This window comes from Panthera onca, chromosome C1 (assembly GCF_046562875.1).
Source record: "Panthera onca isolate mPanOnc1 chromosome C1, mPanOnc1 haplotype 2, whole genome shotgun sequence".
NCBI classification, from domain to species: domain Eukaryota; kingdom Metazoa; phylum Chordata; class Mammalia; order Carnivora; family Felidae; genus Panthera; species Panthera onca.
The window spans coordinates 18,639,388-18,653,081 of NC_138346.1; the positions used below are offsets into that span (position 1 = coordinate 18,639,388).

At 43.8% G+C, this 13,694-nt stretch overlaps 2 protein-coding genes across 2 annotated transcripts; one reads left to right on the top strand and one right to left on the bottom strand.

The window, feature by feature from the left end:
- Positions 1-352: 352 nt before the first annotated feature.
- On the top strand, positions 353-6,098 carry LOC132676729 (regulated endocrine-specific protein 18). The gene is given in 5 exon segments (XM_078450586.2): positions 353-578; positions 2,298-2,402; positions 3,411-3,543; positions 3,932-4,019; positions 5,662-6,098. Coding segments are annotated over 5 exon segments (483 nt in total). The 5' UTR covers positions 353-472; the 3' UTR covers positions 5,713-6,098.
- Positions 6,099-7,871: 1,773 nt separating this feature from the next.
- Positions 7,872-9,015, bottom strand: LOC144617015 (uncharacterized). Its single transcript, XM_078450548.1, is given in 3 exon segments — positions 7,872-7,993; positions 8,237-8,383; positions 8,964-9,015. Coding segments are annotated over 3 exon segments (321 nt in total).
- Positions 9,016-13,694: the final 4,679 nt, after the last annotated feature.

Below are 13,694 nucleotides of genomic sequence, written 5' to 3' on the forward strand. Positions count from 1 at the left end.
CCTCTCTTACAAAGACTCTTGTAATTATACAGGGCACACCTGGAAAATCCAAAGATAATCTCATCTGAGGTTAATCACCTTCTAAGGTTAATCACACTGCAAAGTCCCTTTTACCATATAACATTCACAGGCTCCAAGAGACTCTGACATGGACATATTTAGGGACCATTATTTAGCCTACCACAGATGTCTGGTATTGTGGTTATATAGGAAACTGGGGATGAGTTAGGATGGTTCTGGGGGCGGTAAAAAAACAAAAACAAAAACAAAAACAAAAAAAAACAAGGGGAGGAGTTGGCTACGCGTCCGCAGGGGACAGGGTCCGCCCGCGATTGGCCAAGCTGCCAAGGGAGGGTTGTGCAGATCCAACCCTCGCTGCGAGTGGGAAGCTACAGTCCAGTTTAGCCCCTCCTGCTGCTGTCTCTACTTTCTCTGCAACTTAGGAGGGAGTGAACGCGCTGATCCCGGGAGAATGCAGCACCTACTGTGGCCTAGGGGTTCTGGGGGGCTTCCGCTACTCCTCTGCTTCGTGCTGCTGAACAGCCGCCCAGGGGGCTGCAGCGACATTAGTGGCCACGGTCAGGAGGAAACCTGGGGGAGGGGGTGGGGAAGGGCAGGCCAGAGAGCGATCCTGAGAGAAGTGGGTCGGGGGCCTCAAGGTTAGGAACTTAGGAGGAAAAGTTATGTGTCTGAGAACGTGAAAAGAGACAAATGTGGGAGCGTCTCGTAGAAAGAGACGCAGCCCTGGGGTGGGGCTCCGCATGTGGGATCTGGACCTAAGAGAAGCGAACTCAGGGAAGATTGTGAAGGAGAACGGGAAAATAAGTGGGCAGAGGGAAGTAAGCCCCGCCTATGCCGGTACAGGAGAAGACGCACCGAGGGACCAAGGAAGAGAGATGCCAGGAGCTGAGGGATAGGCAGGATCTCCGGACAATAGGAGCAGGGACCCACGGGTACGGGCGTCCTGACTCCAGAGGGAAAGCTGAGCCGAGAAACGAGCCAGGGATTCATCATAAGCCCTCAGAGCCTGGCGTCTGCGATCTAATTTCTGATAAGAAGGAGAAGGCTAGGCTGGGTAAAAGAGAATGGAGGGGAAAAGGCCCATCCTTCTTCCTCTCCCTCCACTCAGCGCCCTCGGGGGAGACCAGCGCTGACTCACGTCTGAGCAGCCAGAGACTGCGCAGACTCGAGGATTCCAGTGCCAAGAGCGTGGGGAAGAGGGCGCAAACTCCTAGTCTGACGCCAACTTTCCCCGCCCGATTCTTGGATTTAGAGGCCAATGCGGAGGACTCGTGAAGAACTGTGGGAGGAGGCCTGGTGGCGGTTGACTGGAGGAGTGTGTGTGTGTGTGCTGGTGGAGGGGCGGGGGGCGGCGGGGGGGACGTTCTTGTAGGGATGCCTCGCCCTCTTTGCCGCTCAGACGCCTCTTCCTAGCCAGGTTTCGGCCACCCCCTCAGCACCACGGACAGCGCCAGGTGCTTTGTGCGTTCTGGCAGAGGGTGTCCAGGTCACCAGTTTTCCTATCAGTCCTGGGATCAATGCCTCAGACAATGATCTCCCCTTCCAGAAGAAGTTCTTATCTTTCTCAGTAGGCTGCTGGAGGTTCTACTCCTTCCTAAAGGCAGGGAATTGGTATGGGGATCCATTTGATTCCAGAGGACAATTCCTTTTTAATGCCTGTCCGTAATGACTCATGGTAATTCCATTATATAAAAAAAAAATGGACTTTGCCAACTCTACCCCGTCTACCCGGAATAATGAAAGTGTTATAGCATTAGGGATTGTTCTCCCCCACACCCTGTCCTTCTCCTATGCAGTTAGACAAACTGGTTTTCTGGACAAGGATCCAGACACACAAATCCTGTACTTACCAATATTTCCTTCCTCTAAGGATTCCAGGCCTCCGTTCTAATCCCCTCCAGGATTTCAGGCCTTCTTTGAGATGCAGCTCACCTGCTTCCCATGCCCCACTTATCATCCGATTATCCATTCCAGGTGTGTAGCTTTCTGAGTGTCTTCTTAGTTCATCCTCCACAGGCTGCTTTGCTTGCAAGCTCTTACCTGGAAAATGGCATCAAGGGAGAATGAGGTGCAGGTGCTGAAGAACAGGGCAGGTGGTGATGGGGGGGGGAGGGAAAAATGAAAAGAAGGAGGATTTGTAAGGAAGAAGGGTCTGGTGAGAGGAACAGAGACCAGGGAACCCAGGGGTGATAGTGAAAGACAGCTGCTTTTCTTCAACTGGGATTTAAAAAGCTTCTGGCCAAGCTCTCTTGCTGATTCCACCATTCTGCCCTTAGATGGTCACGGCCAAGTGGGAGTGGGGCAGCTCTGGCCCCTCCAAGGATTTGTCTCTATAGTCTTCCAGCACTTGCAAGTTGTACTCCAGCAGATTGTGCCCCTAAGTGAGTACGGGCTGGGAAGAGAGGCTGGAGCCTGATCAGAAAATTGGGGTGGGTGAGTGAGGGGCTGTTTGATCTGTGGATGGGCTTTCTTTGTCAGATTTCTCTACTTGAAACTTTCCTGTCATGCTCACCTCATGGAGAAGGGGGTATGAGTGCAATGGGGGTGGATAGGTGGACTGTTTGACCTTGATCACCCTGGAAGAACCCAGCAGAGGCTTCTAGAAGAAGCCAGCATCCAACTCCTTCTGATGAGCTCCAGCCCATAGTGCTATCTGAGTTTTTCCATAGCCAGGAATCCTTAAGTTCTCAGCCAGAACACACACACACCCTCAGCCTCTGAGTAGGAAGCAGAGCAAATGGATGACTAGTAGAGAGGAGGAATGAAAGGGAGTGGAAAGTCCCTTGGAGACAGATGGCTGATGCTTCCTTAGAGCAGAATTTAATGAATGGGGGAGGGTCAGATAGGAAATCTACCTTGAATTCATATGATTGGTACTACTGCTGATGTCTAATATGCGTGTAATGCCTTAGAGCAGCTGTTCTCAAAGTGCATCCCAGGACCAGGAGCATCAGCACCACCAAAGAACTTGTTAGAAATGCTAATTCTTGAGCTTCACCCCAGATCTACTGAATCAAGAACTCTGGGGGTGGGAAACAGTAATTTGTGTTTTAACAAGGAAGTTCCGATGCACACTAAAGTTTGGGAATCGCTTCCTAAGAGTTTTCTAAGCACTCTTTACATCCCTAATCTCTTTTAATCCTCACAATAGCATCAAATGAACCAGCAAACAGAATATAATCCTAGTTGAAAATTTATTGCACACCAGGCACTATGCTAAGCAACTTTTTTTTTTCTAAATTTAATGTTTATTTATTTTTGAGAGAGAGAGACATAGCACAAGCAGGGGAGGGGCAGAGACAGAGGGAGACACAGAATCCAAAGCAGGCTTCAGGCTCCGAGATGTCAGTGTCCCAGGTGTCAATTCACCACATCCTTTCACCCTGCAGGTTTGTTCTGGAAGGATGACATCACCCAGGGTGTGATGACCCAGAAGATGGGGCACATCAGCAGATTCTACCCCCAAGATCCATGTCTGAGGCATGGATAGGCAACCTTTCCCACCAAAACCACTGGGATAAGGTATGAAAGGCCTATGGTTGATCCACACATCTAGCAGACAGACAGCAGGGAGAGAACAGATATTAAAACTGCAGGTAAGAGCTGCTGGCAGGACTATGAGAATGATCTGGATGTTTTGTCTAGGCTCCACAAAAAAACAGGTCCATTAGCCATTAGTGATATCTGCAAAGGGAGAGATGGATGTTAGCAGGCCTACCTCCCATCTGTCATCCCTGTCTCTTCTAGGGGCAAGCAAGAGGAGAAACTTTGACTCCTATTCCCCAAGGTAAGACTTATGTGTCTTCTCAAGCATTTTAAATCCCTGACTTTGGATCCTGCCCTTTCCCTTCTGGAGCCCTGTCATCCTTTTCTGCCTTCTTCTTGATTTCTGGCTTCCCCCCTCCCAGAGCCCAATGGCCAAAGTGAACAGGGATCAATGTTTTACCTCCAAAGTGGATCTGAAGACCCTGAAACGAGAGGTGACCAACCCTGTCAAGGTAAGGGATTGACTTTTTCTCAGGAGTTTGGAATCACCAAGAACCTGTTGAAATGAGGGAGGCAGCTATGAAGGGAATGAATATTGAGGTGTGAACAGATAAGCTGAAGGTCTTTTCTTTCCCAATCGAAAGGTACCCCCACCCTCCTTCTCTCTCACAGAAACACCTGGGGGTATCAGTATGAGAGGTTGGGAGGGCAGATGTGGAAGCCTCTAAAGAAGAAATTATCTATAGGTTGTGCATAGGCATTGAGTCTAAAATAGGCATTGAGGGGCACCTGGGTGTCTCAGTCAGTTAAGGGCCTGAATTTGACTCAGGTCATGATCTCGTAGTTCATTAAATTCAAGCCCCATGTAGGGCTCACTGCTGTCACAACAGAGCCTGCTTCAGATCAATCCTCTGTCTCTCTGTGTCTCTCTCTGCCCCTCCCTCACTGTGCTCTCACTCTCTCTCTTTCTCATCTCTCAAAAATAAACATTAAAAAACAAAATAAAATAAGCATTGAAAATTGCAAAGTTTATTGCCAAGTTTATCTGTCTGTCTATCTATCTATCTATCTATCTATCTATTTATAGTGAGTTCTATGCCCAATGCAGAGCTCAAATTCATGAACCTGAGATCAAGAGTCGCATGCTCTATTGACTAAGCCAGCCAGGCACCCCTAAAATTGCCAAATTAAAAACAATTAAAAAGTCCTTTTTTTCTCTCCGTATACTCCTTTGCATACAGCAAGGGATAGCAAGGCTCCTTTGGATAAATGGGAGAGGTAGTCCAGAGGCCTTCACATTCAGCACTCCTTCCCCTCCTTGCTCTACCCTGTGGCCTGGGCAAGTCACCTGGGCAAGGCTCTGGGTTATCTCTTTGAGATGCTTAAACTCTTCAGAATCCAGATTAAAAACACCCATCTAGCACTCCCATCTATCTTTATAGATAAGACATTGGGGCCCAGGCTGGTCAAGGGATTTACTCACAGCTACATAGTAGGTTCATGGCAAAGCCAAGACTGGACCCAGGGCTCCTGATTCCCAGACATTTCACAGGGGCACATCCCTTGCCCTTCCTCTCAGGGACTGCAGTGAGAATTGGGCTGTTCCCAACGTCCAAAGTGTAGTGGCAAGTTAACTGGGAAGTTTTAAGGAAGCCCTAAACAATCATAATGTGATACATGATTTCAAAAGGCCACTCTTGTGATGTTGGGGTATAGGCTGTGAGAAGAGCAAGCATAGAAACTGAGAGCCTGCAAGAAGCCTGCACCACAGGGAGCTTCCAGCCCTGCATGCTCTCCTAGGAAACCAGTCCCCACTCCATCAGAGAGCAGCTGGTCTTCCTAAGTCTGGATTGGTTGTTGGGTCAAGGCATCCAGAGCTAGGTGACAGATCCACTTGCAAAGGATGGTTGCCATGGTGTTTCTGTAAATGCAAACAAGGTACTGCCATTCTTCCCCAGCCCAGAGCCCCAGGGAAAAGCATGGGAGAGCTGGAGAACTCTTTGTGGGAGCCAGAAGGACAGACAATGGGTGGGCTGAGTCATTGTAGCTTACTCAAATCAGGCTGTTATTGAAGCATTTTGTGAGGGAAAGTAGGTGAGGAAGAGGCCACCTTCCCACATACTGATTCCAATCCTTTGTTTCTTCTTGTTTTAGGACTTCTTTGAGCCACCCCCCACTGTGGGCCACAACCTTGTTGCTGATTGAGACCTCATATGAAGCCTCTCTGCCCCAGTGCCCTCTGCCCTCCAGAGGGGCAGTTCTAGGATGACCCAAATCTGGATCATTAAAGTGGACTTTTGTGCAAACTCTTTCTGTGATTTGTCTTGAGGTAGGGGGGGTGGGGTCTGGACACGGCCAGAGCCTCTGAAGTGGAAGAGTAGGGGTGGACCAGAACAAGGGTGCAGTGAAAAAGAGCACAGCTCCTTGGTGCTGGTGGAATGCTGTCTTGTCTTCCCTCCAATGACCATTCCTGAAGTGGAGAAAGTGGAGGTGGGACCACAGCTGGAATGCAGCCTTCCCCACCCACGCCTGCCTGCACTGTGTGGTCTAGTTGCATACCCTTCCATGTCAGACAGGCCTGGACCCTGCTGTTTTATGAGGGTCTCCATCTCCAGCATTACCACTCCTGCCAGCCATCTCCCAATCACCCTGCTCCCAAGAATCAACAGAGAAGTGCTATAACCAAAGTGTGCACACGTTAAACATTTTGATGGCTCCTGCCAGTTTCCTCCTGACACCTGAAAATCTTAAAAGGGAGTGGGTAATCTGACCAACTAGGTTCAGCCCAACTGAACACCAGAATATCCTATTTGCAGAGCTTTATGCTTCTCAAATATTCTCACACTCACTGGATACTCACAAGTGTAAACAAGTGGGCAGGTATCAGTATTTGATTTCTCTAAGTATATGTGTGCATATACTAATAATCATATGGCAATAAACATAAGTTTATATACTTTATTGGATATGTTATACTTCAATAATAAAAAACAATAACTAGGAGCCTCTCAAAGTAAAAAATGTAAAAAGTGAATAGGAGAAAAGATGTTTCTGAAATGGATGATTTGCTCTCCCTGCTATCAATACTTAGTATGAAGAAGCTATAGTAATTAAGGAAGTGTGGTGTTGATGTGAGGATATACAGGTAGATCTATGAAACAAAGTGCCCAGAAATAGGTCCACAACAATGCGGATACTCTATAATAAAGGTGGCCCTGCAGACAGAAGGTAATATTTTCAATAAATAGTTCAGAAACAATGGAGTACCCTTGCAAGAAAAATTCACCTTTGTCACTTTAACTTAAAATGTACACACAAATAGAATCCAGGTGTATTATAGGTCAATGTGAACAATTAAATGATGAAACTTATTCTATAGCTTAAAGCCATTTGGTGGTTTTATTTCACTTCTCTGAACTTCTATTCTGCAAAACTTTGTAGATAAAGCATTTAGAGGATAGCACAAGAATAACTTCATGTCCTAATAGTTGGAAATGACTTCTTAAGGAGGAAACAAAAGTGCAATAAATAAAGGAAAAGATGGTACATTTGATATATTAAATTAAGAATATCTACAAACTTGGGGCACCTGGGCGGCTCAGTTAAGCGTCCAACTTCGGCTCAGGTCATGATCTCATGGTCTGTGAGTTTGAGCCTGCGTTGGGCTCTGTGCTGACAGCTTAGAGCCTGGAGCCAGCTTCAGATTCTGTGTCTCCCTCTCTCTCTGACCCTCCCCCATTCATTCTCTCTCAAAAACAAACAAAAAGAATATCTATAAACTCTTTGAGCTCAAGAAAGACCGTTTTAGGATATACTATTATCTCTGTCATGTGAATGCCAACTTCTCCCAGCTGTCTTCTCTGATAAGAATGGAAAAGGATGAATTTCCTAAGTCAGTGTTGTCTGGTAGAAATATAATTTATAATTATATACGCAATTTAAATTTTTCAAAAAAATAAAACTAAAAATATAATTTTCTAGTAGTCACACGTTTTAAAAAGTAAAGAAGAAACAAGGCAAGTCTGTTCTCTTTAAAAGTGTGGCTCGGAGAGATATTTTTTACTTGATGGCCCACAGAAAATCACACTGGTCTATAATTTGTTGTTGTTGTTTTGCCTTTTAAATAGGCCTTTATTATAAATTTAAAATCTAGAGAAGCTCTTTTTTTCCCCTACCCAATGAGTTCACAAATGCAGACATTGGAGCAAGTTCTTCATTTAAAGATATCGTTTATGAATTGGTAAAAGATGATACCCTTGGGCACTAGTGCAGCTTCTAATAGGCAGTGCAATCCACAGACAGTCACCGTGCCAAGGCCAATAAGGTTACCTCACCATCTAGAATTTATAGTTTAATTCCTACCCTTAACAGGGAAGGATAAAATTTATGTGGTCCAAAAGGGGAAAACTATACCCAAAAGATAGTCGTGGATGAGTCTCCACATTTTCCATTCAAGGTGATATTGACTTTTCCTGTCCCACTGGCCCTTGGGATGTTTCCCCATATGTAGTACTATTATTCTTTATCTCATTCTGCACCAAAGTGAATTAAAATCTTCTTTGATTATAGCATGATATTGGGAGGTAACCAGTGATATTTAAATATGCTGGCTTGTAAGTGATTGAACTTTCAGTGAGAATACTCCATGGGCACTCTTCAGTTTTGATTCCACAAGAAGAGACTAGGTAAAGAAACTCAAAAAAGTCCAACAGCCCTCCAGTTGTAGGACAGCCAGTTCCCAGATATATTTCATAATGCTGGGGTTTCTGGTAATGCAAATAAGAATTTTGTTTAATTCTGACCTGAAGCCAGTGCTCATTACAGGTTACAAACACATCCTCAAAACCACAAATCAACACAAAAAGCATGAGGAGCCCTCCGGACAATCCAACATGTCAGAGAAAACAGGAAATCACACTGGTCCATTATTTTGATGATATTGTGGCAACTGAATATGATGAGCAGAAGGTAGCATGAACCCTAGATGTCATAAGACACATGCATGGAAGAAGGACCTCAAGAAAGCTCAGAGTCCTGCCACATTAATGAAGTTTCTAGGGTCCAATTGTCTGTGGCATGTCGAGATGCCCTCTCTAAAGTGAGACACTTGCAATAAAAAAGAGACAATACTCTTTGTGGAAGAATGGGCCTCTTTGGCATTTGAGGCAACAGAAAACACATTTCAACTCTAACCCATCAGGCTTTCGTATGGCCTGAAACAAGGGAACATTCTGCAGGAATTCCGAGTGGCAATGCAAGTAGTCCTTTCACTTGACAATTATGACCAGTGGCCTCAGGAGCAACGGAAGTGTCTGTAGTAGACGGAGACATCACGTGAATCTTATGGCAAGCCCCAGTAAGATTATTATAATGTAGATCCCTAGGATTTTAAAGGAAAGCTGTGCCCTTTTAGGCCATCAGCTATTCTCCATTTGAAAAGCAGCTTAGTTTCTTACCAGGCCCTGGAATACTGAACACCAGGCCATGGGACAACCAGTAATTATGCATTGGGTATTATCTGATCCAGTAAACCATAAAATTGGAGGTTCATCACAGCGTTTTACTGTTAAATAGAAATGGTGTATACATGACTGGGCCCAAGAAGATATGGATTAAACAAGTTACATGAAAAGATAGCCCAGATTCCTTGCTTCACTTATTACAGCCTTCTGGGGAATTCTCTATGACTGCCTAATAGAGTGGGGGGAAAGCACAGAGACAATTTATACATGTTTGCACAAAATGCAGTCAACAGTTAGAAATGGAAGGATGCTACATTACAGCACAATTCAGAAGTGTCTGTGAATTACATTGGTGAAGAGCAATCCTTTCTGTGGGAAGTTTTGTTGGTAGATCTGGTGGTCCACTCAGAATTGAAGAGGAAAAAAATTGAAGTATTCGTCTATACTGATAACAGTATTCATGAATAACAGGTTGGTTGGCTGATCTGGGATTTGAATAGAACAAGATATGAAAATCTGTGACCAGAAAGTCTGAGAGGGTTCACTTGGGAGGAACAGTGTGAAGACAGTCGTGGTTTCCTGTGTAAATAATCATGAGAAGAAGTAGACTTTAGGAAAGATTGTCAGTAATGAGGTTATGAAATGACCAATTCTGTGGATAACATTCATCCTCTTTCCCCAGGCCCCCTGGTGCTTTCTTAATGGGTCCACATATCAATGGATGTGGGGCAGGAAATGCATGGGCTTACCAACATGAATTTCCCTCCTCCTGAATGGTACGGTTACAGCCCACCTGAATACCAGTTTGCTTACAGCAAAGGATAATGTTGAGCTCCCAAAATGGCACACCTGGTGACAGATTTTTATTTTGAACCTCTTTCACCATGAAAAAAGGCAGTGAGGAACACCTGGGTGGCTTAGTTGGTTGAGCATTCAACTCTTGATTTCAGCTCAGGTCATGATCCCAGGATCATGAAGTATGCTTAAGATTCTCTCTCTCTCTCTCTCTCTCTCTCTCTCTCTCTCTCTCTCTCTCCCTCTCTCCCTCTGTCCCTCTCCCCCACTCATACTCTCTTTCTGTCAAGAAGAAAGAAAGAAAGAAAGAAAGAAAGAAAGAAAGAAAGAAGAAAAAACAGAAGGAAGGAGGAAGGAAGGAAGGAAGGAAGGAAAAAGAGGGGTGCCTGGGTGGCTCAGTCGGTTAAGTGTCCAACTCTTGATTTCAGCTCAGGTCATGATCTCGTGGTTCGTAGATTCAAGCCCCACATCAGGCTCTGAGCTGACAGAGAGGAGCCTGCTTAGGATGCTCTCTCTCCCTCTCTCTCTCTGCTCCTTCTCTTTCCCCTCCCCTGTTTGCACTCTCTCTCTCTCTCTCTCTCTCTCTCTCTCTCTCTCTCCCTCTCTCTCTCTTTCTTAAAAATAAACAAATAAACAGTTTTTAAAAAGAAAAAGGAAAAATGGCAGTGAATTATATTCTGGATATGGATTTGCCCTTTCTGTCCTCAATACTTCTGATAATGTTCACTCACCATTAGTGAACTTATGGAATGATTGTTTTATCCATCCCCAAGAGTTTTGGGACTAAGGAGTAAAGGTCAGAGTGGCCCCCTCACTATTATACCTCAAAATATCTGAAGGAACCTGTGCTTCCCATCTCCTGAATAATGAGTTTTCAGGTCCTAGTGCCCAAGAGAGGAATGTTTTCCCATAGTCATAGTCATAGTCATAGTCATAGTCATAGTCATAGTTGAACTGGAAGCTGAGACTACCACTCACTCACTTTGGGTTCCTCATGCCACTGAACCAATAGACAGATATGGGTATCACTATATTAGCCACAGTGATTGACTCCAATCACTGTCTGGCTGTGAGTTGACAAAGGTCTACATTTCTTTACCTGTCCATACCTTTATAGGTAGTTCTTTTATTAAACTCTTCAGATTTACTTTGACTGAGTGTACCATAGTTTCTGGACAAGTTCAAAGCATTAGACTGTACACACGTGAAGAGAAAATTAATAAACTGGACTGTAGTTCAAAAAAAAATATCCAGAATGAAGTATAGACAAAAGAATGGAAGATACAAAAGATATGGTAGAACCATAAAAGATACTACATGACAGTCTAACATACATTGACTTGGAGTTCCAGAAGGAAGGGAACAAGGAAATGGGGTAGAATCAATATTTAAGATGACAATGTCGGGGTGCCTGGGTGGCTCAGTTGGTTGAGTGTCCGACTTCAGCTCAGGTCATGATCTCACAGTCCATGAGTTCGAGCCCCACATCAGGCTCTGTGCTGACAGCTCGGAGCCTGGAGCCTGCTTCGGATTCTGTGTCTCCCCCTCTCTCTGCCCCTCCCCTGCTCATGTTCTGTCTGTCTCTGCCTCAAAAATAAATAAAAACATTAAAAAAATTTTTTAAGATGATAATGTCTGAGAATGCCTCAAAATTGATGAAAGACATCAAGCCATGTATTCAAGAAACTGAATCTCAGGGTGAATAAATGGAAAGAAATGTCTCTCAAATCACAACGTATTAAAACTGTTGACAATCAAAGATGGGTTACCTCTAAAAGAGTAACAATTATACTTCAGATGATTTCTCAAAAAGAGAGAGGGGGAGGGAGAGAGAGAAAAGGGGATCAAGTGAGCTGATACTTAAAGTTTGCTGCTAGGATATACTCTCTACCTTCACCCTATTTTCTGTCTCAGGAGGCTAACCTGTATGTACTATTTCAATGAGCTCCCTTTTCCCCTGGATTCTGGTTAGGACAATGGGAATACTAGGAGAGATCAGAGGGAGGGAATGAGGAGAGAGAATAAAAGTTCTTTTTCCCCAGCTTCCTCCCTGTGAGGTTGTTACAGGCTGTCCATTCCCCCTGGCACATACGTGCAACAGGAAACATGTATATACACAGTCACACTATTCATGATAACCCAAGACTGGGGATAATCCAAAATCTATGTATATTTACTTTTCTTTATACTTTCATGACCCAACCATGCATTCTTAGGTTAAAATTGTAAATGAAAGCAAAGAAACATGGTCAAAAAGAGAATGAATAATGGCTACCTTTGGAAGAGTAATGACTGGGAAACACAAGGTTTTTAGGGTGCTAGAAATGTTCTATTTCTTGACTTGGGTTACATGGGTGTTCATTTTGTGATAATTTGTTAAGTTGTTCATTTTGGTTTTATGTATTTTTCTGTTTGTTTTATTTCACAATTTACAAAGTTTTTAAAAAGGAAATAAATGAGTGAAGTGATAAAGATGGCAGGAGGAATTGTGGAAGGTGAGGAGAATTCCCCGAGTATATTTTATTATATAGTTTTGATTGCTGAAAAATGTAAATATTTTACATATTCAAAAACTAAAATTATATATAAAGTAAAAAAAAACCCTAAAATTGAAAACAAACTGAAACAAACCAAATTGTATATCAAATTGGTAAAAATGACTACACAAAGAACTATTTCAAGTGACTTTAGGAAGCAGTATTTTGATGGTATACCCCGAGGGGTTATAATCCAAGGACAAAATAAACTACCACACATCTTAGATGTCCTTATAGTTTTATTAGTTGAGTAATGTTTATATTATTATTTGTAAATTATTGTATGTATATTGTAAAGATTACACATATAAGTGATTATATTAATGCTATAAGAAACCAAAGTTTTCAGTGTGAGAATAAAGAGATACCAGTACAAAATCAAGAGTGCAATAAAAATCACAGTTAAATTTTAATTGGTTGGGGTGCCTGGGTGGCTCAGTCAGTTGTGCACCTGACTCTGGATTTTGGCTTAGGTCATGATCCCAGGGTCGTTAGATGAAGTCCTGCATCAGGCTCCTTGATTAGTGTGGAGCCTCCTTGAGATTCTTGCTCTCTTCTCTCTCTCTCTCTCTCTCTCTCTCTCTCTCTCTCTCTCTCTCAAATAAAAAACTTTTTAAATTGGAAATATCAGTATGTGTGACTGTGGGTTTGTGTGTGCATGTATCTTAATATTCTAGCTCTGTGCACTGAAAGGGCCTAAAAGCAATATCACTTCAGTTTCCATTATCACCCTTTTTTTCAATGTTTATTTATTTTTGAGAGAGAGAGAGACAGAGTGCAAGCAGGGGAGGGGCAGAGAGAGAGATAGAGACACAAAATCCAAGCAGGCTCCAAGCTCTGAGCTATCAGCACAAACCATTAGATCATGACCTGAGCTGAAGTTGGACTCTTAACGGACTGAGCCACCCAGGCACTCCTCCATTATCACCCTGGAAACCCAGATCGTGGGGGAGCCTGGGTGGCTCCCAGGCTCCAGCCACCCCGTGTGGCTCAGTCGGTTATGCGTCTAACTCTTGATTTCGGCTCCAGGTCATGATCTCTCGGTCGTGATATTGAGCCCGGAATCCATGCCCAGCATGGAGCTTGGTTGAGATTCTCTCTATCCTTCTCTCTCTTTGCCCCTCTCCTGCTCTCTAAATAAATAAATAAATAAATAAATAAATAAATAAATAAAAACATTAAAAAATACCCAGCCAGATTGTGGTCTCTAAAATCGGTCCTTATTAAAAGCTACCAAGTATCTTTGGAAGAATGGCTGCTTTCACGTCTAGGGCAGGGAATAAAAAACATGAACTTGGCACATCTTGGAATGATAGAAAGTAAGAGAACTTTCAGTTATTAGTGGGATGTTTCAAAAAGACACCAAACCAGTTTAAAGGAGCTTTCATTTACT